General features: G+C 32.8%; 1 protein-coding gene across 2 annotated transcripts in view; it reads left to right on the forward strand.

Moving 5' to 3' along the window:
• LOC123692438 (netrin receptor UNC5B-like) overlaps window positions 1-24,939 on the forward strand; it is a 67,424-nt gene that overhangs the window by 31,394 nt on the left and 11,091 nt on the right. For both annotated transcript variants that reach the window (XM_045637183.1, XM_045637184.1), the window contains exons 4-7: window positions 3,026-3,225; window positions 6,632-6,710; window positions 13,903-14,073; window positions 20,764-20,922. In XM_045637183.1, the coding sequence (XP_045493139.1) occupies window positions 3,026-3,225; window positions 6,632-6,710; window positions 13,903-14,073; window positions 20,764-20,922 (609 nt within the window). The remainder of the gene's footprint in view (window positions 1-3,025; window positions 3,226-6,631; window positions 6,711-13,902; window positions 14,074-20,763; window positions 20,923-24,939) is intronic.

Below are 24,939 nucleotides of genomic sequence, written 5' to 3' on the forward strand. Positions count from 1 at the left end.
TTTATTAAATTAAGTAATATGATACAGTATTGTTAAATACGCATGGAGAATGGAGAAATATAAAGAAAGAGCTATTGTGAAAACTTGGAGGCAAAAGACATTGTTAAATGTAAAAGATAAGGTACAAAAGGTCATTGAAATACATTTAACAAGGTTTTTAATTAAGATAAAATCATATTCACTATCTTTCCCTGACGAATTATAAATTTTAAGTATTTATTTTATTTTATTAATAAATTTGAAAAATTAAAATCGCCAACAAAATTCGAAAATTTGCATATTTTTACTTAATGCAATCATTTTAGCTACGCAATAAAAAACGCACAACCCCACAAGTAAACGAAAAACCCAAACATCCAGCTTCCATTACATTTAATAATCGAAAAATAATTAACCCGCTTCCGCCCTCAAATTGCATAACGATGTCGCTTTCTCACGTCAATCCTAATAAAAAACGTTAGAAGTCCCATTATACAATACTCGTCCCACGACGATAATTGCCCTTCATTAAACAATTAAGTGACGATTTGGCGCGCTCCAGGAGTATTGGATTAGGTAATTGGATGCAACTGGAATTAGTTTGTCTCTTGTCGTAATTGTATTGGACCAGTTTTTCTTAATGATCGTAAGGTAGAGGTTCAGCTTTGACCTGATTCCTTGGTTCCCTGTGAATTGGGTCAAATACCAATGTAACAATAACAAAATGGTTTGCTGAATTAGGAGTAAATATTATCTATAATTCTGTACAATTGAATAACCATTAATTGATAACAGAATATATTTCCTACTCGTAGATAATAAAACGTTCATAAATAATATCTAAGGATCTTTTTGCGGTTTTTCTGACCCTCCTTTTCCATTTGGTGAGATATAATGGGAGTTGGATTGACCCTGTCCCTTTACTTAATCACGCATAAGACTTATTTAAACCATCCTTGTACAAAAATAAGTTGGTTTTATTAAAAAAAAAAAAACAGTGCAACTTAACGATGATGATCTAAATCAATCACGTAACGATGCATCATATTTACAAATGTATAATTAGCATTTCACTAAAATTAACAACAAAGCAGATACAAATGAAACTGCGAACGATCCTCAATTCTATTCCAATCTATCTATTGAAATTGAAGCGAAACTAATAGCCAAGTCGGTGTATTCAGCAAAATGAACAGTCCAACTCTTGAGTGCTGCAGTGAGCCATAAATCTGACGCACGCTCCATTACTCCGGATGGACCGTGATGTGTTTGTTCGGCTGACAACCTTTGTGGCTGAGAGGGCCAAGTAAGTGTTTAATAGTTCTTTGGAAATGATAATACACTTTCCGTTCCGTTTTCATTATCTTGCCAAGATGATCAGTTTCTGGGGAGAATTCGATGATTGACCCTAATAGGTTAACAACTAGTTATAAGATTATACCAGCTCACTGAGAAGAAGTGCGTCATCTATTGCTTTTGTTTAAATGTCAAAATAGTTAGCCTGCATCATAAAATTCGGTCGTTCAATTTGACTGATGAACAAATTTATGGTTTATATTATTCCTAGCAACTTTTTCGCCTATCAACATCTCCTTCGGGAATTCTTCCACAGAGCTCAATTTAACCTACATTTTAAGCTACTGTATTTCCAGTAGTTAGTTTCTTAGTATTATCTTTTTATGTAGTTAAGTTTTGGTCTTAAAATATGAAATTCTGGAAAGCTGTAGCGAGCTATAAATCTGGCGCACGCCCCATTACTCCGGCCCGTCCGTGATGTGTTTGTTCGGATGACAACCTTTGTGGTTAAGGGCCGAGATTATTTAATGCTCTTCTTTATCGCAATTCGCAAACAATTAAATTGGTGCTATTTGTTGCTTATTTTGAATTTCATCCGTAAATGGACAACATCCTTTGTTGGAGTAAAGTTTTGGTATGGGCACAAATTGTGAAATAATTTGACCATCTTCGATGTTATGTTGATATTTTACTCTGTTATATTTTTTGTGTTCGATAATAGTAATTCTTTTTTGTATAACGAAATATAATAGTTTTAATAATCAGTTACTCCGTAGCTTCGTAATAAAGTAAATATAGGCAATACATAGAGATTTATATCAACCTGAAATAAACATGGATAATATGTTGGCTGACAACGTATGCTATAATATAAATTCCATTTCGTGTCTGTCATAGTACAAACGACTACGAAATATTAATAGATGCACGTTTAGTTCTGAGCACGCCTCTAAATCTCGAAATAATGAAATGTCCCATATTATTTATACGTGTAATTAAACCACTTAAGAGCTCCTTGTTAATTATGTTAGTACTATAACATAAATTCCATAAGATATAAAAGACACGGAGCAAGACAGATGGTGTAAATTGTAAGAGGAATTTATTAAAAGCTTTGTTCCAAGTCAAAACAGATAAATCCAGGACGTTATAAATTATTGCGACACTGTTTTCGACGTGCAAACATCTGCTCGAAAATAATTTAATTCTTATCCCAGTAACAGTATAAACGGAATGATATAACGCGAATGATAGAAAAACGAGACGAACAAGCAAAGCAATTTCATTAGAGATGAAAATCAAATCATTTTATTTGCAAATATATTACGACGATAATGAAATAAAGCCAGTCATATCTTACCAATATTGACAAGAATTAATGAATTTCTGTTTTTCTTGTTCATAATACTATACAATAAGTTTCAAGATGATAAAATCACAATTGAATACAAGGAGTTTACGGTATTGCTTTCTATTGATATGTTATTCTTTTTCTGTTATCGGTATGTCCGCGTCATTGAATCCGTCTGTAATATATAACACGGAAAGTTTATTTTACTTTTAAATTGACAAAGGTAGAAATAATTGTGTTCAAATGATATTATGCATTAGCAAAGGTCTAAGAACAAGGTAATTTATAATTGTGAAAATATATTACAATAAACCAAACCCTTTTATCACATTTTATGCTCACATCATAAAATATAAAGTGTTATTGAAACACAAATAACTATTTCATTTTGTCCACCAGATCTTAAGAAGCAGTTCGCCATGTCACCCGCGTCTTCATCAGTGGAAGCAGGGTCTGCTGCATCTCTCCGCTGCACTCCACCTCCAGCAGCCCCTCCCCCACGAGTATCCTGGCTGAAGCATGGAGTACCCTTACAACAGGACCATAATGTTCTAATTTCTGCTGAAGGAAATCTGCTCATTTCAAGAGCTACTCTCCAGGTAATAAGTTTATCCCTTTTTAATTCACCTAATAGGGCCAACGTTTGTGACCCTTTCTTTAATTGAATTTACTAGATAAGTCTATAGGTAGGACGCGCTATCATCGTTTTATAATAGAGTGCAAAATTTCCAACCATTACACCTCAAAAGCTCCCATTAACTTTCATCATTCCTCATAAACTTTTTTCTTAGTCATCCTTTTATTAATTTTCTGTGAAATTCCCCCAACTTTAAATGTTTCGTAACTTTTCTATTAAAAACTGAATACAATTTTCATATTCTAAGTGATTAATTATACTTCAGCAAGTTCTCAACTTCGTTCTTCAGCACTATTGTTTTATTCATGTCGGTCAAAACTATGAGATAATATTAAATTCGTTTTCGTTCATCATTCATCCGATGAACGTCTAATTTATTCTGAGGCGGATCAAGTCTAAAGAATGCTTTTGTAAGCGGTTACATCTCCATAAGCTGATGTTTCATTTGCATTTTGTAATTTCGTTACATATGCATATATTTTTATACAAATATATTCATAACATTAAGTTTCATGTGCTCTTTTTTGTTTACATAGTCTTATTTTGAAAGCTGAAGAATAATTTCTCACTACTTACATATTGTATTGAATACAATATGGTATATTAAATATTAAATTTATTTTTATTTACCATACCTACTTACATTTTATTATTACAAATCAATACCAGCAGCTGTGATCTCCATAAAATATTTAATTAAAACAAGAACACCATAAGTTTTAAATTAATATATTTTTTTATTTTTTTTATTAAAAAGGTTCATCACCAGTTGTTACATATGTATCATTCTCGTTAAATAGTAACAATAGGATTTACACATTATTATGCACAACTATTACAGATGAACACTACATTCACAATAATTAATAATAAATTAGGCGATATCTACATACAATACAAATTAAACAAAAATGAAATGTGTGTGCTCTTAACATTAAAGAATTCTGATTAACTACAGCAGGCAATATTAAAAAAAAAGTTATTACATTTAACCTATAAATTACGGACATACTGACAATAATTATAATATGTGAATTAAAAACAAGCGTTTTATCTTCATAACTTGAATATTTATTGCTTAAACGGAACATCAATCTCGTTTTTGTGTACTTTATGAAGCCATAACATGTGAGGATTCATAATAAATGGAACCGCAAATTAAAACAATGACTTTTATGTTCCGAACGCAAACATGTGCTACAATTAGGTCGTATTCCGCGTTCATTTCATCTAAATCAGTTTTATTATCAAGTGAATTTATAACTAATTACTCATGTGAAAGAGCTGAAAATCCTGAATAAGCTTCATTAAGCATTTTACTCATCATGAGTCACTGGTCTGGTTTGACACACGTGGTCATTGAAACGTGTATGTAACTTTTGATGGGTTATTATTCCCTCGACTGTGTTGTGCGTCGCTTTTGATTTTTACTCGTTTTCTCTCACTGTTTCTGACAGCCTACAAAATTGTGGAACATATATCATCTGCTTTAGTCATCAAATGTGCCAATTACGGAGATGTGGCTTCAGAACTTATAATTAAACATGCGATGTCAGAAACGTAATATTTCAAGTGAATGAATTTATTATATTCCCCGTCATAAATCTAATAATACCAGAATAAAATTCTGCGTTCGAGATACAGATTTTTTAGTTTTATAATATAATTCTTGGCTTGTAGAAAGAATCTTGCCCTGCTACATCGAGAGCATTGGGTGGTCTATTTTATTATGTAATATTCATGACTTTCAATCTCAGTTCCACAATGTTTAAGTTGGTGGTTTTACCCATATGTTTTTATAAAATTCCCAAGGGAAAGTTTACAATTATGAGATCTAAAGTAGATCTTTACTTTAATAATTTATGTAACGCAATTTCTTTTATCTCATTAAGGAAATCGACTTAAATAAACTTCTCTATTAAATTAAAATGTAAAATTTCATCAAGCTTGCCAACAAATATTGTGCAATCGAATCTTGGCTCATTTACGGTACCTTCACGATCCAGGCGATAGCATCTCGGAGTATTCAATAGACGTACAACGTAACTTCATTCGTCTCGCTGACTGGTAACCATTATCTTAAATGCTTGCTATTAAACGACACAGCTTTCACTCGAGATGGGGAACTGATAAAACCGACAAACGCATTCTCCGCGACAATCGTGGCATCTTGTCGCAAGTTTATTTATTCCCGCCCTGCGACTAATTAGTCGAGTGGACGTTTATTAATTGTGACACAAGTCCCTGTCAAATGCGACTCGCCTTTTTGCAATCGTGTACTCTCTCAGAGCGCTTGATAAAAGTCGAAAGGCTTGGGTTAATTTAATTCTATATTTCTCGGTTGAATGTTCTTCAGTAATTCATTTAATTTCGAGCAGTGGAATTGAGTTCGGTTTTTTGCTACAAGCAGTAAATGCTGTGCCAGTTTGAAGCATTTTTACTTTAAATATTCCTATGCAAATATATTTTTATGAAAACTAGAAGTGGTTTAAGTGTTAATTGATTTTGACTTTATTTTATTGATAATTGCTTAAAAATAATCTAAGATAATAATACTCCTACGTGCTATTACTCGTTTTAGAAACACTAATTTATTTAAGGTTTTTTGAACTTCATTCCTCTCAGACTTGTTGTCCTTTATACCATCCTTGCTCGGTAATTTTGTAAACATATAGATACATCTTCTGTTATAAAAATTGCTCATCACATCTATATGCCCTTCCAAAAGCTACAACTCTTGTCCATACAACGAATGTAATTAAACGTCAATTCCTATTACCATGTAATCATCACGGTCCAGTGTCCGACATAATCCACTCCGGTTTCGCGGTAGAATTGCTAATGTTTCACACCATCTCTCGTTTCCTACAAAGCACTCCGCTAATTACCGTTTGCGGCGAGACATGTATTAATTGCAACCAGTGTCGCTCGTAACAGTACCTCGTGTGTACCATTTTCTTAATTAAATGTAATGGCGGTGCGACGGTTCGCGCGTTTTTGTTGTGATTTCGAGTTGTAAACTGCTTCTTTGTGTCTTGTTATGTTAACAATGAGAGTGTTCATTTCCATTGTATATGAATTATGTTTCTTTATATACCTTTATATGCAATTTTTTATCAACTTTGTGCTCGAGAACAACATTGCATGGTCTTGTGGGAATTCCTTTGTAAAATACTTTTTCAGAAATTAAACAATTATGTGTTTGAAATCTAAATCTAATGTTTACTTAATTTTTCTTGTAGCCATAATTAAAAGAAAATTCTCGTACAGAAATAATAAAAAGCATATTAGCAGCACGAAACAGGAAACAGCAAGTCCTGAAATTAATTCTAAGTACAAAAAACAATTTTCAAGAATATTTTTTGCAGGACATGGCGAACTACAGTTGCGTGGCAGAAAACATAGCTGGCAAAAGAATTTCCGAGTCCGCCACCCTTACTGTTTATGGTAAGCATTATTTCCTTATGAAGCAATAAATTACACATTTTAATTTCGCATAGGAGCATGCGAGGAATGCCTTTACGCTTTTTTACGGTAAACGAATGTATATGTAGCAGCACAAGATCTGAAACGCGCAATTGAAAAATTTGCTTCACTACTTCTTATTATTAGTTTTACTACTTGCTTGTTATAAAAGGTACGTAAGTATAAAATATTTAACACGCGCATATTCAGGTAAATTTGATACAAGATCGAATAATTCTACCAACACAGACTGAACAATGAATCTTATAAACTTTAAACTAAACTTTCTTGTTCCCAATTCACTTACAAAAACGCAATCGAATATTAATTTTCTAATTCCTAATCAATAGCCATTGTTTCAACCGTTACAATTAGCATACACGCAATACTTCCAAGGTTTCTAATAAAGGTAATTGGTGCAACAGAAATAACTACACCAATTAGCTAGCTTTGTCCGGAATTCGAACTCCCGCGGATTCGGGAGCTAACCGCGTCATTGTTTTGTCAATTAGAATGCGTTTGTGGATACGGCGGAGCTACGGGACTTTATTAACGGAATTCAGGATATGCTATGACAAATATCTTGCATATGGATTGTGTGTTTATCAAAAACTAAGCTATAACGGGAAAGAGAGAATTACAAGGATCTTTGAATGGCAATTGCCCTTTTGTTGCGGAAATTTTTAACGTGATTCGCATTCGTTTTAATTACCGTCACTATTTTAGGAAAGGATTTTACTTTTTTTTATCATAACAGAATATCACATACATTATAGAAATTAAATGGATTTTTCAATACTCCATTTACCATTTAATAAGTACGTCAGTATTTTTTAAATAATTAATTCCAACTAAATTTATTATAGTTAATTAGTTAAATTCATTATATTGTCGATTTCAAATTGTGTGTTTGTTTCTAACGCTTCTCCAACTTCGTTTGTGTCATTCGAGTTGCTTTACAGTTTCTCAGTTAATTAGAAGTCAAACTGTGGTTCGTTATTTGGTGCTCGAAGGTGACTATTGTTAAAGTTGCAGTCGTCATACAAATTCGAGTACTCGTCGTTCGAGTTCTCGTAGTTTAGACATGTAATTACTTTCCAAATGTACCTAAGTTCATTAATTTGGATGATGTTTTCTTTTTAAAGATTTGTCTATCTTCTCTTTAACAGCTTCTTCTCTTTAATCTCATACAGTTAAACCACAACTATGATTTCTTTGATTCGTAATTATTTCCCATCTTTTATTAATTGCTTAACTAACGTTAAAACAACTCTTTAAAATCACTCTCACATCTCCATAACAGTTTTAATATCTATAAAATAAATCTTTTTTAATAAGCATAAAGTCGCATCTTGAAATTCGGACGTGCCAAGTCATAGGTGTTGATCGCTATCGTAGGCGCCCGCGTGGGCGCAGCTAATGACTCTCCCATGCGCCTGCGCCTATAATTGTGAGCCCTTTGATCTTAGCACGGTTATTATATAAGGGTAGTGCGCTAAATGGCATTGAATTGTAGGCTTTAATAATAGTGGTTGGACGCCTTGTTAGGGACTCAATTGTAAATGCGTAAAGTATGGTACTGCGAAATTGTTACTTGATATAAATTTGTTTTATGTTCGTTAATTTTGATTTAAAACTAAGCGTAGGCCCGTATACAACTTTTTGAGAAGAACAATAATACTTTACAAATAATAATAATTGTGTATAATCTTTAATAATAATTTGTGTATAATCTTGGAACAAAATTTCGCTTAAAACGAAGACTTGTTATAATCGATTAACTAACAGAAGAGAACTATTTTTATTTATATTTTATCTTATATTCTAATCAGTGAATATTTTAATAATCACAAAGACTATAAATAAGCCCTAAGAACCTTAACAATCTTCATGGCTTTCATGATTAAAATAAAAACTTTTATACCTGCCCTTTCCACGAGTATGTAAAAATTAAAACACAGCTTGTTTGTTATTGTGTCACGCAACCCTTTTGATGGATCGTTTGTTTAAAATTTCATGAACATTATTAATTGGCTTGTAACTGGGAATTAAAAATATATGCGACGGCATATTGAGTGAGGCGTCCAGACATTTTTGAATGTGCAATCTGTTAAAATTGTTATTTTCGATGAAGCAAGGTATTGCGAATTGTATTTATGTTATTTGCTGATTTTTCTTCTCCCGTCTTAGCTTTCATTGCATATTTTTGTGATAAAATTTTTCACATGTGGGCTCAACTTAAGTAGTCATAGAAAAAAATGTACTAAAAAAAGTCGTGTGGCACTCGGGGACTGCCGCGGTAAAGCTAATGCTTGCTATGCCTTCAAGCCACACCTCCGCCCGTCGGAGTGGGGAGCGTGAGGTTTTTTCGTTACGGAATTTCTCGATTCGGTTCCCACGCTCAAGGCCCGCGATAGAAGCTATGCAATAGCTTAATAAATTATTATTCCAATTCAATGTTATCGACCAAAGCTTATAACAGAGTAAATTCAAAACCATATCAGGGTTCAGTTGAAATATTTCATAAATGCAAACAATTCCTAACTTTCGGTTATAAATCACCATAATTGGAAAATACCTCTATTAAATAAAATGATTACGTATTATAGCGAACATTTACGTCTTAAACCTTTCAATAAGCTCTTAAATTAAGCGATATTAAAATTCTATAAAAATTTCACTTCAATTTGAAACCCATTACCGCATTAAAGTTTATATACGCGTATAAATTACGTTATTTTAACGACGTTAAATATAAAATGAAATCATTTTACGAGGATTCTCCAAGATTACTAGCCGCCTGGTGCATTAAATAAATACCACGGTTAATTGATTTTAACAATCCATTACTGTAATGTGAGCATGAGGGTTTTATTGGATACGCATAAAATTTTGGTTCCCTCCAACCGGTATTGTAGTCTCACTATAGCATTATCTATGGATAAAGTCGAATGAGTTGATAGCGTATCAAAGTAGTAACAATATCCTGATTTAAGAGCAGGATAAAAGATTATAGCTAACTCATTATGCATAAGCAAGTACCTAGGTATCAAAGCACCATCTAGGTATATTAAAAATGAATAAATTTAGTTCACCAACATATTTATAAAATATGAAAATTATAATTATAGCTCTGAAACAAAGACATTTAGCGACATACGCAACTTCGAATCTCGCTTCACAATAATTTTGTAACAATTATTAACATAGTTTCTACAAAAAAACAGATCCAAATTAACCCCTATTATAAACCAGATACATTAAAACTACACGTGTCCACGATATAAACATATTTATAATCATTACATATACCGTTTAACTGTAATAGACCAATGAAATTTTACGCGCTATGGGCGGCAATATCAATGGTAACTCGAAATTGCCTTAGTTTTTATTCACATTACCCATGTAAATGGATATTGGTTATTACTGTTGAATATGGTAATTCTTAATGATTTTATTTCGGCGGATAAATCTGGATTTGTGATATTTAGTTTAATTTTGTTTTGTATTGTTATTGAAGTATCGATACTCGATCAGTTCAAATAGTATAAAAAGATACAGCGTGTGTGCCGAGCACGTGTCAGAAGTTAAAATTCTTTGGCAAGGTTTAAATATACCAAAATCGTTGCCACTCCACGACGCCACCTTAAAATTTTACTCTCAACGAACATCATAAATGTGTGTATCAATAAATAGGTACAGTATTTTTTTTTTATTTAGCCTACATATTCGGTTTTATTATTAAAAAGTTTAGTGTCTTCTTATGGGGTAATACATGTGTTTTTTTTTTAATTTTTACTACCTACTTGAAACAATCCAAATTGAAACCTTAATCTACCTAAAAAATGAAATCCCAAAGTATATCACTTAACTAAAAGTTAATAATTAATCTACTTACACGTTATATGTATTTCACTATATACTAAGCATAAGTTTTTACGATAACAGCTAGGGTTACCACTTAAAAGTTTAGCGTGGTAACTTGCCGCCTCCAGAGATATTACGAGCTTGGTTTAGTATGTCGCCTGTCATTATCTCGCATATTGCTAGTGTAAACCATTATACTGGCGTTAAACCCTGTGGTTAAACCTCTTGGGAATTTTATTTAGTTTAGCTCGTACAGATTGCATGATGACAGTTGAATTGACAACATTTCATTTTTTATAAGGCCACGAAAGAAAAAAACCGTTTCTTTATTTTGCTCTTGCGATTACAGAATAAAATTTATTTCATTTTTTAATCGCATATTTTAAGAGAAATTAAATAAAAACGATAAATGTGATGATGACGTCATACATACGGAGGAACAAAAATGCGCCTTAGCCTAATTTAAAAAAAGTAAAAAAAAAAATTATCACTGACATTTACAGGGTATGGCATGTGTCAAATTACATATTATTGTCATTTTTGTGAATTATTCATGTCAACAAACTTTTAAATCGTGTTTTTGTGTTTTGGTTTTCTAATTTAATCTCATTAGCGTGATGTTTGTTGGATTGGATTTGGACCAATTTATTTATACTATACAAATAGTGCCTATAGTGTTCATAATTTTCTTGAAATAAAAGACTTTGTTTACTTACTAAAAGTTTTATTTATTTAACACTTTCCAACGTTTTTGGGATACTATATTTGTTTCCCAGAAATTTTCAGCACCCCTTAACAAATCCTGCATAAAGTCAACATCATCAGTACTTGTGAATAAGTTTCTTTTGTTCAAAATTTGGATCAGAAAATAACAAATAACAATGTAAACAAAGTTTGACGAATCAAAGTGACAAATGTGCCATAATGTCAACTGTCAAGATTTTTTTTTAATTTTAACTAGGTATGTGACAAAGGAAAAAATGTATTCCTCCGTATGTATGACGTCATTTGGCGCTTACGACATTTTAGAATGAGACTTTAAAACTCAAAAAGATGAATGAAAACTTCAATATTTATAAAAAGAAAAAAATACATGTATCATAATTTTTGATCTAGTTTTCATTAAAATAAAAAAATAAGTAGCTTAAAATTTTGAAATGTTGTCAATTGCGAAAGTTTTGAACATTTATATAGGGTGTCCCACTGTTGGTATACTAAGCTCAAAGGAGGTTATAGTTTTGCATACGCTGAGTTCGTAAAAATACTTATAAAATTTCAGACGCATTTTTTTTTCAAAAACATGAATTCTCAAAACTCTATGTGTACACCCGCATAACAAGCAACCCGTCCAACTTTGCCACCAGCACGTGAGCTATCGTTTAAGATTATGTTTTCATAGACAAAATTCTCACATTAGCGAAGCGGTATATGCCGGCTGCACCATGCTAGAGAAGAAAACGGATTTTCAGGAAAAATTTATCAAAAAAATTTTGAGTGCATGCAAAACTACAAGTCGCTTCGCGCTTAGTATACCAATAGTTGGACACCTGTATATTGGTTTATGGTATATTTGGCATAAATTCCTTCATCGTATTGGCTGTAAATTCTTTCATCGTACCTATAGTCCCAAAATACTTACATTTATCTTGCAAATCACAATACGGTCATCAATTCTAATAGTCCTTGCATGTGGCATGTGAAATTGGCTCTAACGATCATTATGATGTAATTTGCGTATCGATGTAACGCTTTTGAAAAACGTTCCAAATGGTTATGAAAATGAATGCAATGGTTATGGTAATGGGTTGTGGGGAATCGCTTTCTTGCTTGCCATATGTTTTGGTGTTTGATAATTTGCTTTGTTTGTTTGGAAGCTTAATTTGAATTGCTTTCGAATCGTTTGCGGTTAGGTTAAGTTAGGTTAGGTTAAATTTTCTTTATGATTCATTGCAATCTGGCTTGCTATTATTTGCTGTTTATCTTTTTAAAGTATTGCGAAACAGAAACGAAACCATTTGCAGTCTGATTAATTGATAATATTGATGGAATCATAATATTATATAATTTTTATTAATTAATGATAAACTATCAATATTTATGACTGTTAACATTTTCCAAACGCAATAATTATGTTAAATGTTCTTTTAAACGCTAATATAATTATTTTATGCAACCATCATGCCTCATAGCAACTACACATAAAACCTTTTGTTTCATTTAATACATAATGCGTTTTATGCCGTGCCTAGGCAAAAAGGACATTTTCCTGACCTAGCGGTAACAAGTGTAGTTAAATAGGTCTAACCAGGTCATTTAGGTAACACGCGAGTTAGCATGACTAAATTGTGTACGATTTCGAAAAAAGATATAGAAACGCGTGCTGGCGAGGCGACTTTTAATTAAAATTTTACAGCTTCATTTACGTACTGTTTTTGTATTGTTCGTTTCCCCGGACTAATGAATTTTGACGTCCATGATATGACATATGAGAAAGGAAGTTTTGTGTTTTTACGTTTGAATCTGGACATATTTGGAGATTAATAAAATCTTGGACAAGGATTTAGGTTATGCTGAAAACAAAACTTTATAGGATAAAATTTGGGGATAGAACTACCTATAACAATGTACCAAGTGTATTACGTGCCATTTAATATCAAGACGAAGATCAAAACAAAACATGCGTAAACTTACGAGACACAAAAAGTAATTTTGAACTGATTTTAATGTCCCCAAATATGGTAACATAGCGGGTGGTATGATCCCAAAAAGTCGCCATAAAGTTGGAACTTTATTGGTTCAATTACGGTGACAGTCGAGATGTTTTGCCTTGTGTAAATACGCCGGTGTCTTTTTGTATCGTAAAATATAATTAAGTCAGTTAATAACAGAGATGTGTGGGCTTTTTTAGAGCTTGTTGACTATATTTAAAATATAGTAGCATATCATTTTGTATACTGTTTGACATGCGTGGTTTTAGCGTTGTTTGAAAATAGATGTCATAAATATGAAGATGAAGAAACATTTTAATAACATTGAGGACGAAAATAAATCAATGTCATGTTTTTATTTTTTGTTTGGTGTAGATTTTTATGCATAGGTATTAATAGTGATGTGGTGAACATAATTTCTATTAGATAGTAGTTGATAATCAATAAGACGAATTGAAAAATTCACACGTCGTTCACAACAGATATTAAAGAGACGTTCAATTATGTTTGTATGTTCTTAATTTTTAAATGAATGTTTGTATGTTCGTTGTCAAATATACTTGTTCTTCTTATTAAATCTTTTTTCTTTCTCACAGTAAACGGTGGCTGGAGCGCCTGGGGCGCCTGGACGCAATGCAGATGCAACGGGCGGGCCTCAGGGCAGCGCCGCACCAGGACCTGCACGGAGCCCCACCCGCTGAACGGCGGAGCCCCCTGCCAGGGCCAGAGCGTTCAGAAGACGTCTGAATGCGTGTTATGTCAGAGTGGTCAGTATTTTTAAAAATTTACTTATTTAATAGCACAGATACGTGTGCGTACTACATTCTAGAATAGCTTCGCTATAGGTAATGTTCAGCCTATGGCTTAGCATTATATCTTGAATGTTAGAAGGATTTTCTGTTAACATTATATTATACGAGTACATGATATATTTCTTTTTTTTTATGCTAATACTTTAGCAATACTACGCATTATAAACTAGAGTTCTGCGTAGAGTCTTGTAGACAACAGCAAAAATAATAGCTAGTTGTAAGAACGTGCTAAAGTATAATTCATTTGTAAAATAATATGGATTATTAATTTTATGCAGACACAATTCACGCACATGGAAGATTATCTGCATGTTAATTTTTATCTAATGAATGAAAGAATATATTGAGCCTATATACTTGTGCCAATACGTACCATCCATTAATCCTGCACATACTTAATTCAAATTATCGTTAACAAAGTCCGTAACATCAATGCAATTCAATACAATAATCTACAAGTTGTTACGAAGTCATACAGCCCATAGATTGCTTTGCAATAAGTCACTTTCAAATCAAAGGGAAATGCAATTCCCTATCCGACTTGTATACAAGCTCTCCATAAATATATAGTCATTAGTTTTCTTTGATGACGGAGATATATTCATAATTAGTTTGTGTCTGTGTGTGTGATTTATGATGTGGGCTTGAATCAAAGACCTTTTCATTGTAAGACAGGGTATGAGTTATATTTAGTTCCATATTCCTACTATAGATACATTATTTACTCGTCGGTAATATCTAAATTTAATTTAAGGAAAATACCTAGGTACTCCTTATAAAGATATACACGAAGTTAAAAAATAAATTTCATAAAAATACAGAGAAAAGTAAATACCAAAAACATTTTACCGATAAATAATAAGAAAAATAGTAGGTACTCTTTTCAAAGGTTATCGAATGTTATCTAGAATAAATATTCAATTAATCTTAAGTAATATCATGGACCCAATAAATATCTAGATCTAGATTATATTCGTCCATGGTAATATGAAAAAATTTTGTACATTAGAAAAATACCTTTTATAACGAAGATTGGTATTATGATACCTACTTGTATTAATGTTTCAACTAAGTAATACATTTTTAGTATTAATATTTATAATAATGTTATGGCATTTTTTGTGCTTACCCAAGATGGATACAACATGGATCTTCAAATATATGACAATACGCAACAGTTATTGATTGGTAAGTCTGTTTGTGAATTTCACACCTTGATATACATATTAATATTTCCTCAGAGAAGCATTTTTTAAAAAACCGAAATCTGCAACAGCATTTTTTAAAAATTAGAGTTGGATAGCTTTGTTATTGCTAACCTAACCTAACAGTTCTTACAAGAAGTTAAAAAAAAACAACCGTTTTCACTAAGAATTAAAATAAACACAAATACACCCAACGCTATAAACATCACGTCTAGTAAAAAAAGTAAAAACATGTATTACATAATCATCATTTAACCCGTAACCAACTATAAGAATAAAACAAAAGCATTCCCACTTACATTTGTAATGAGCACGTGCTGTACAATTTAACGTTTAACCATATCTTGGATCTGATCATAAAAACCCCTTTAATTCAGTATAGCGAACGGCGTCCAGGGAGGGACTCACACGTGTGGCCCCATGCCGGGCCCCAAATGTAGCAGATGTTTTTAGAATTTGTACGATTGATTGAGTGATGATTAGATAGGTTTATGTTAAAATTGACACATTTATACACACATTTAATTAATAAGATATGTGTTAAAATTATGTTACACTTAATTAGATCTCGAATCATAGTGTATTATTACACGTACTATTACAACAGTAATGAGAAAGTAAAATAAAAACTCTAAAATCTGAAATAATATTAAATATCTAATAATATAATGTAATAAAAAATGTTTGCGTAGCTGTAAAACAATACATATTCTTTAGGGCTCCATAACTGAGGCCCCACTGACATAGCCGCTCAACTATTAACATCAAAGGGAGAAATATTTCATAGCGATTGTAAAAGTCTGCCGGATGCTGTGAAGTGTTCAACACCGGAGCAAAGATTCTTGCGTAATCATATTAAGTTTTATACAAATGGCCCGTCAGTTTGTACGTATAACAGAATCTATATTTTAGCTGCAGCGTGTGGTGCGAATGATGGTCACGGACGAATTCTACTTATACCCGTGGCCCCGTCGTTGATGTGGCTTGACGGAACACAGTGGGGTTTTGGTCGGTAGGAATCCGACATAACCCACGGCCCTTTCCCCGGAGGCCGTGGGTATCTATGCAAGATTTCCCCACTTAAAAAAAAAGAAAAAAAAAGGCTATCGATTATCCTACTAATATTATAAATGCGAAAGTTTGTATGGATGTATGGATGTTTGTTACTCTTTCACGTAAAAACTACTGAACCGACTAACCGACTACAATGAAATTTAGCACACATATAGAGGGTAACTTGGATTTACACAGGATAGTTTTTATCCCGAAAATCCCACGGGAACGGGAACTATGCTGGTATTCCTTTGCAAACGCGGGCGAAGCCTCGGGCGGAAATCTAGTTTTATATAAAAGAGCAACCTAAATTACTTTTCCTCATATTCATACTAATACGTTTTATGTTACTATCATATATTGTTTAGTATTTCTAGTTAATAATGAACAAACAAAGAATATTTTAATTAATTATTAATCACGTTTCAGCGAGAAAAATAGATTTAAAGTTAAGGAAATGTAGGTATTTGAATAATATAATGATACAAAACGATTTTTTCTACTCTTGTCCTTTATTATTAAAACCACAGAACAAAATATTCCCATTTTATATTATCCTGTTCCATTTAAAAATAATCCAAATACAATGTATTCAAGAATCGTGCAATTAAAGTTTATAACAAAAGCTCGCTGACCGCTAAATCTGTGTGTATTCAGAGCGTAAACTAGACCAAGCGCGTAGACAATAAAACCTAATCAAGAAGTTTCAGCTCGACGCAGTGCGAACATTGTTCCCACTAATTGCGTACACGTGTGACACACGGCTGTAAAAAACGTCCAATAAATTTTCACGTTCCGTTTTGTAAAGCAAATTTTGGGAACAGACAAAATATTTAAATATTTATGTCAGACTGTGTGAACAAAAGTTGTAGTTATGTATTTAAAGAACAAGCTATAATATTATATAAAAAAATGGGATAATTAATTTTACAGGTTTCAGATAACAAATGAGGATAAATAACATACTACTGATTTAAATTGTTAGCATTGATCAGTGAACATTTATGATCTTTTCCTTTGCCACACTACTAAAGATTTATTTAATAAGTATTTTAGCTTAGGTATACGGACATAATCTTAAATTGTAATCAATAGATTTCCAGTAATTCCCTCTATTATTCTGCTATAACGGTAGACACTTATAAACAACAATCTACACAACTATAATATCTTCTCCAATAAAGTACAAAGAAATTCCTTTTACCATTCGTACAAAAATAACAAATGTAACCTCTCTGTCAAGACTTCCGCTACAAGTTCCCTAAAAATTCGTTCCGTCCCATTATGCGCGTACATAATTACAATTTATTTACTTCAAGCTATAAAAACTTAAATATTCCTTCATTCTAACGAACCTCGACTGATTTATGTGTTTTTTAATTAATAAGATGTGCATGAGTGTATGCATTAGTGCATACACCTACGTGAGGGTGTGGCGTAAAGATAAAATCTTATGTTGCAAATAAGCAGTTATAGTTGATTTTATATAGGTACTAGCGGTCCGCCCCGGCTTCGCCCGTGGTACATATTTCGCAATAAAAAGTAGCCTATGTGCTTTCTCGGGTATCAAAATATCTCCATACCAAATTTCATGCAAATTGGTTCAGTAGTTTAGGCGTGATTGAGTAACAGACAGACAGACAGAGTTACTTTCGCATTTATAATATTAGTATGGATATTTTTATAATGTTGATTCACCGTCTCTTGGTAACTTAAGACTTTTAACTATGATGATTAAAATTTAAAACTGCCATTCTTTATGCGATAACTGCGATTCTGATTTGAACATGTTAAGTTAACTAAATCTATTCATCAAAACATAAAAGTTATACGTACTTATTAATTTTAATTTTAATAATAACGTACTTAAGGATATAGTCTCCCTTCTTTCCTTGTTATAGATTATTACATCTATAGACAACATTAATTTCGTACTTAATAGATTATAACAATTGGTTTTTTGCTATTGTTTACGTAATTAAAATAGTGTTAAATATCCATATAGAAATAACCAATAAACATCCAGAATATGAGCATAATTAAAAGTACAAATTTATTTATAAAAACATATTAGGAGAACGCGATTCGTTTCGATTTTCGCAGTACTAATTAATCGTAGCGAACAATAATTCGCAGAGTGCAATTAAAAATAGACCTTAATACATGAGTAAAATAAAAGGAATTAAAGCTGAACATCGCTTGCAGCGTATGACCTGACCACTATTTTTACAAACAAGTGATTTATCCATCTCTCGTCTTATTTTAATTTTCAATTACGGAGCACTATACTTTGTTTTCTTGTTTGTATTGTAGCAATTATTTGTATGAAATGGTTATTCTTTACTACGAATGATTTTATTATAACCAGTGCGATATTGTTGAGATATAATGAGATACCTTTGGTTTAATATTTTTTCTTCTTTTGGTCGAGGTATGTTTTGTAATACTTTGTACTTATTGTTTTCTTGTTAGCTATAAACTCGATTATGTGCAGAATAATATGGACTTGGTAGGAAGATGTACTACATAGCTTTATTAATTACGGTTCTAGGGATGTCACATATCATAATTATACACAATATATTAACTAACCCTAATTTATGGTAGAGCAATTTAGATCTTATTGATATAACATCCAATTTGTTCGATCACTATATCTACATTTTTTCACTGCGCCCGTTTTCACATGGACCCTGCACAATGCGTTATTAAAATCGTTTAGTACGATAACTAAAATACTTTAATTTCCAAATTAAAATACATCTAAATCACTACCTCTGACAAATAAGGTAATTTTTAAACAAGAATACATTTTCAATGAAAACAAATTACTACCATCGTTAATCATTATAATAAATACAATAATCCCCAAAATCGTGTTCAAAACTACATAATCCATACTTAACTAATCATAACTTTATTGAAATAAATAGCCGTCGATACATCGGTTATATTGCTCATATCAAATTCGCAAATGGGCCGATAGCGTGAGCCGGTTTAATGAAATTGCAATTGACTCGATCAATTTCGTTTTATTGTTATATTTTTATAAGCGGAATTGGTTTTATCAAATTAAGGTGTACGCTTACGGATTATTGCGAGCTTTATAACTCATTTTGTTATTGTGAGGTAGTTCTTTGCAAGTTTTATCTTGGTTTTTTTCGAATAAATGTTAATAAAAGACGAAAGTATTTTACTTATTGGTACCTAAATATTTTAATTTTATATTTAAAACATATCAGACACAAATATATATATCATATAACCGACGTTGTTTAAACATATATCTCATACAATAAAGAGATTGCGACATTAAAACGTTTAATAGGTTACTCTTATCCCAAAGTTATTCCTTTGACGATAAAACAACATACTTTATTCACGAGACATTGTTGTGCGAATATAACCAAAAACGACGGCAAATTGAATTATATACAGGCTTTTATCTCACAAAAATAACGTAGTAAACGAAGGTCCTACATATTTAATAAGGAACTTGGTCTAACGTTATGTATAAATGTTGGAACACTGATTATAACAAGCCTGTTATGAATATTAAATGCCGCGTAATATTTTCTTCATCCCTTGTACATATTTGCGGACGGTATTCTGAATTACAGTGATGTATGTCGCAGGGAGAAAGGTTTTAATATTGATAATCATACGTTTTGTTATCATATTACCTACGAGTCGGCTGTATTGCTTTTCGCAACGGATCGTGTGTGTTACTAAAGGCCTCGGTTTTACATTAATCTTTTGAAAATAAACTTTAATATCCTATGGCCTATATATACCTCTGTCTGCTATCTTTCTAAAGAATATTTACGCAAGAAAGATTTCATTAGGGTTGAACAATTCCTATATGAGAATAATGTAACTTTCTACTGGTGAAGTTCAAAATCGGTCCCAGAGTTTCGGAACAAATACAATTATCTTTCGTCTTTATCTCAGTATACATTATTATAGATCCATCGCTAATTGGCATTTCCTGGGACAATATGGGAGAAAGCGCTGAGTCATACAGGTTGTCGTAGTTTGAGAGACTTCATTCACTAGAAATAAAGAAACATGTACACACACACGCCCACGTAAATTATAAATAAAACCGGCTAAGTGCGAGTCGAACTCGCGCACGCATCTTCAAAAATTATTGATTTTTTTTTGTATTAACCCCCTGAAATACTTATTTTATTCTGGTTTTTTAGTTTTTATTTAAGTGGCAACAAAAATACATCATAACAGATAAGGAGTAGGTAATGATTACCTACGTAGTAACTTTTTAGTAATATGTGGTATTCATGATAAGGTTCCCGTTCCCGCCTTTACCTACCCTACGGAAAACACTTTAACATATAACAAGGTAATAATTTTATAATTTCCCTCACAGCATCACCAGGCTCCGGCCGATGGGGCAGCTGGACGGAGTGGTCAGAGTGCGGCTCAGACTGCCGGCAGTCGCGGCGGCGCGCGTGCGTGGGCGACGCGTGCTCCGGCGCTCAGGTGCAGCACGCGGACTGTATCGGGGACTTCTGTGGCGTGCACGGAGGTAGGTCCTATTTTGAAGAAGAGCAAGGGTGAAAAAAAATTTGAAGATACATGGAAAACTTTCACATAAGTGTTCCAAAGTCGCGCATAGCCAACTGAATAATAAAGTTTGTCATGCTGTCTATAATACGGACACATTCCAAGCAATACAGTGAATAATGTAATGTTGACCACAGCACGCATCCATAGCACACATCGATAGCACGCACCCAAAGCACGCATCCTTCCATATAAAAACGTAGGTATCTTAGTTGAATCTGTTTCCACCTTAGCTGTGTGTATGAACGAATATGATTGGTTGGAAATCAAACGCATCCACAGCAAGTAGCAAAGCCAATCTCTGGTGAAAAAGCACCCTTAGACATGTGTTCCCTGAAAATAACTCCATAATTAACAACTAATATACTTTACCAAATACTACAGCAAATAAAAAGCAGCATTTCCGGTCAATGAAAATTTATAATTAACTGAAACGTGTAAACCCAAAACAACTCACGAATTTTTCATGCATTTGTGAAAGGCTCAAATAAAAACTGGGTCATGTATAATAAATGCTGGAAATTCATTCGCTGAAGTACTCATGATATTCTGTGTTCTTGACTCATTAAATTTTGATGTAGTACTGGAATAAAAAAACTTAGTATGAGCTTTATTTTTGTATGTGAAAGTACAGTAGATGTTATTCAATGCTGCGTCTGTACTAGAATTTATCAAATCGGTAGTTTCACTTAAACCGACAAACAAACAATTTGTTAAATTATAAACGAATCCTAGTAAAAATAACAAATACGATACGCAATAAAAACTATCAGTAATCAGCCGACTGTACGAAAAAATTCAGTTGAAGAAATATCATACGCCATTTTTGAATTCAGTGCCGGTATAAGTTTAATATAACCATAATTATTTTATTGCAGACATTAAATCCAACCGAACAAATACAGTCATATCCGTTACTTTGCCGCACTCCAACGACTTGAAAAGTGCTCTTTGAAGTCAGTTACAGCTTTACCTAACCTGCTTGTAAACTCTTTAAACGAGGTCAGATATAAACCAACTAAAATCAAGACACTAACAAAAGTTTCCAAATAGAAGTGGAAGTTTAAATTACAGTTAGTCGGGTTATAAATATCTCACAATTCACGTAATTGTTGTGGGTGCTGACTATTACTACTTCAACTGTTATTGTAGTTTTAACTTTTAATTCAATTATTTGATGTAGATACTACAAAAAAAGTATGATGGAAATATGGATGATATCCTATAAATAGGTTTTAAAATTAACGATAATACAATCGTATATAAACGTAACGAATAGAGTTATAAAAAACACCTATGGATTAATTATTCTGAATGTATGAAATTGACAATAAGGACATAGGTACAAACTACAAACCTCGGTCTTCCTTAATTAGCATATACTAGCTGCACAAGAAAGGGGATGAACTCCAGTCTCCATCGCACTAATTGCATCCACCAAAATATATTTAACATGACATCTCGCCTCCAAACAGAACTCAGGACATGAGAAATTTGAACTTCTGCTTATAATTCGCTGTCACAAGATCGGGCAAGTTATGAAACTTCCAGGGACATGTTAATTAAGCCGATTCTATGAAAGGCACACGGTTCCAGCCAGATGCCGAGTTAAAAATAAACTTCCTTTTCCGCGCTCATAACTATGAAATGTTACACGGTCTTCATAACAGGCTATCGGTAACCCAGAGCCACCAGCGTATTTAGATCCATCGTACCTTTCGTCAGCAGTCTAAATTTTATGGACCGAATTACACGATAAGGCTCACAAAGGGTCCGTCTTTGGGCGGCCGCGTTAAAAAGATTCAAAAGATACTCAATTCGGGCACTGTGACCATCTGGGTCGGATCATACCGTCTAAATATAGACAGGCCTAAAATTTTATGGTGCACTTACGTAACATTGACTTAGACATTCATATCTTAATGCTTTTGCAGCTAAATTGGACAGTATCCCATATTCTTTTGAAGTAAACAAGTTTTATTCTGATCGTTAGTAGGAAATGTTAGGCTTAGAAGATACGCCATATAAAGATTTCGATCTCGTTTTACGAATTATCATACTTTCGCATACGACGATAACTAACCTTAATGCATGTGGGAGCTACTGTATATACTTTTTTTCTTTATTAACAAGTTCTTTGAAATCAAGTCCTTTAAAGCATGAATAAAAAAACGACGTGTGGCACTCGGGGACTGCCGCGGTAAAGCTATTGCATGCTATGCCTTCAAACTACACCTCCGCCTGTCGGAGTGGGGAGCGTGAGGTTTTTTCGTTACGGAATTTCTCGATTCGGTTCCCGCGCTCAAGGCAATAGCTTAACATAATACGACATTTTTCGTGTATACATTCCACACTGGATACATTTCACGTTAATATTACAAAAACCATTTAATATTCTATCATGTGATACGGGGAAGTCATATTATTGTTTGCCGCGTCCATTTACAAAATATCAATCACCATTTAATATTTAATGACAAACTCCCCTGGCGGCCGACCAATACACCAAATGTAATGATCAATCCATATTTTGTTCACAATGTCAATATATCATCCTTGGCCCCCGCTGATTTCGTTTCAATTTCCTATCCTGTTTATCGATTCGATATATTCCCTAAAGCTGCATTCGGTTAACCTCCAAACCGCACCACTTTCTTTTTTCACGCTATATAAATCTGAATCTGACATATTTGCGTATAAATTGCTTTTGTTTATCTTTTCCTCGAGATTGATCGTTATTTATAGCTAGCTCATCATATTTCAGGGGTTTATTTTTCGCGTATTATTTATCGGCGAAATTTCTGCAGTATTCATCTATCAAAATTCGCGAAACACGATCGCTTTTATCACTTGTAATGTGATGGAATTTGTAAAATCTTTTCGTTCCTTACAAATCTGGTGAAATAAATTCGCGGCGAATGGAGCGAATTATAAATTTATTCCGTGATGAAATATTTCTAGAAATCTCTGTGGAATTATAAATGTTATATCGGATGAATATGAGGTTTACATACATGTGGGATTCACAGCTAATTCAACACGAACATCAGTGAATTGGCCACATGAAAGGTGAGCGTTGAATGAAGAACTGGAAGAGGACTATTCATTTGCACTGGAACTCTGCCCTCTTCATTAGCCTAATTGCTCACATACAAAGGGGAAATGGTGAAATTTTATAGTCGCTTCATCTTTTATTATCCAAACACTGGGTAGTGAAATGCTTTCTAACCTTTTTAATCAATGATAGATTAATAGATGTTATTTCCGTATCAGTTGATAGGGAAATAAAATTACACATTTGTATAATTTGGTGACGATTGTTTCTCAAATCTATCAAATGTATACTTTTACAAATTACGATAAGATGTTAAACAGCTTAACTATTAAGCATCTAAAGTGAATCAATGTTTATAAAACTCTAGACGATTTAAATCATCTTCGACTAATGAGAGAGTAAGAAACTTACTTTAATCTAGTATTAGATATGCGTCTGATTTGTTAGTATGCTTACGATGCCCATTATTTTCATTAGAATATTTACGTCTACCATTACATAAATTCTCAACGTAAGCATTCGAACATTCATTATTGTCTCGCGAATAAATATCGCGCTAATGATTTTGTATTTCTTCAAGTACAAGTGTTTTCAGTTTGCTTAAATAACGACGTGATAAAATATGGTAATGATATAAATATGCGTATGGCATGTCTCGGGCGGAAACTAAAATGGCTGGGGAACACTTATAACTATAAATAGTAATGTTTGTCGTGATATTATGTGGCATAGGTGTACGAACTTTTCCCATTGAATTGGATGGTTTAAGAGAATATGCATTGTCGATTTGAAAATTGAAATGGTATATTCTAAACATATAGCTATGGTTTACTTGGTAACTACGAATGCGTTTTAAATTTTTAACGAACTATGCAGAAGGGGCAGATGTACTTGTACATCTGCTGTTAGTTCTTAACGATCAAA

The sequence above is a fragment of the Colias croceus genome, chromosome 6 (assembly GCF_905220415.1).
Source record: "Colias croceus chromosome 6, ilColCroc2.1".
Classification (NCBI taxonomy): Eukaryota; Metazoa; Arthropoda; class Insecta; order Lepidoptera; family Pieridae; genus Colias; species Colias croceus.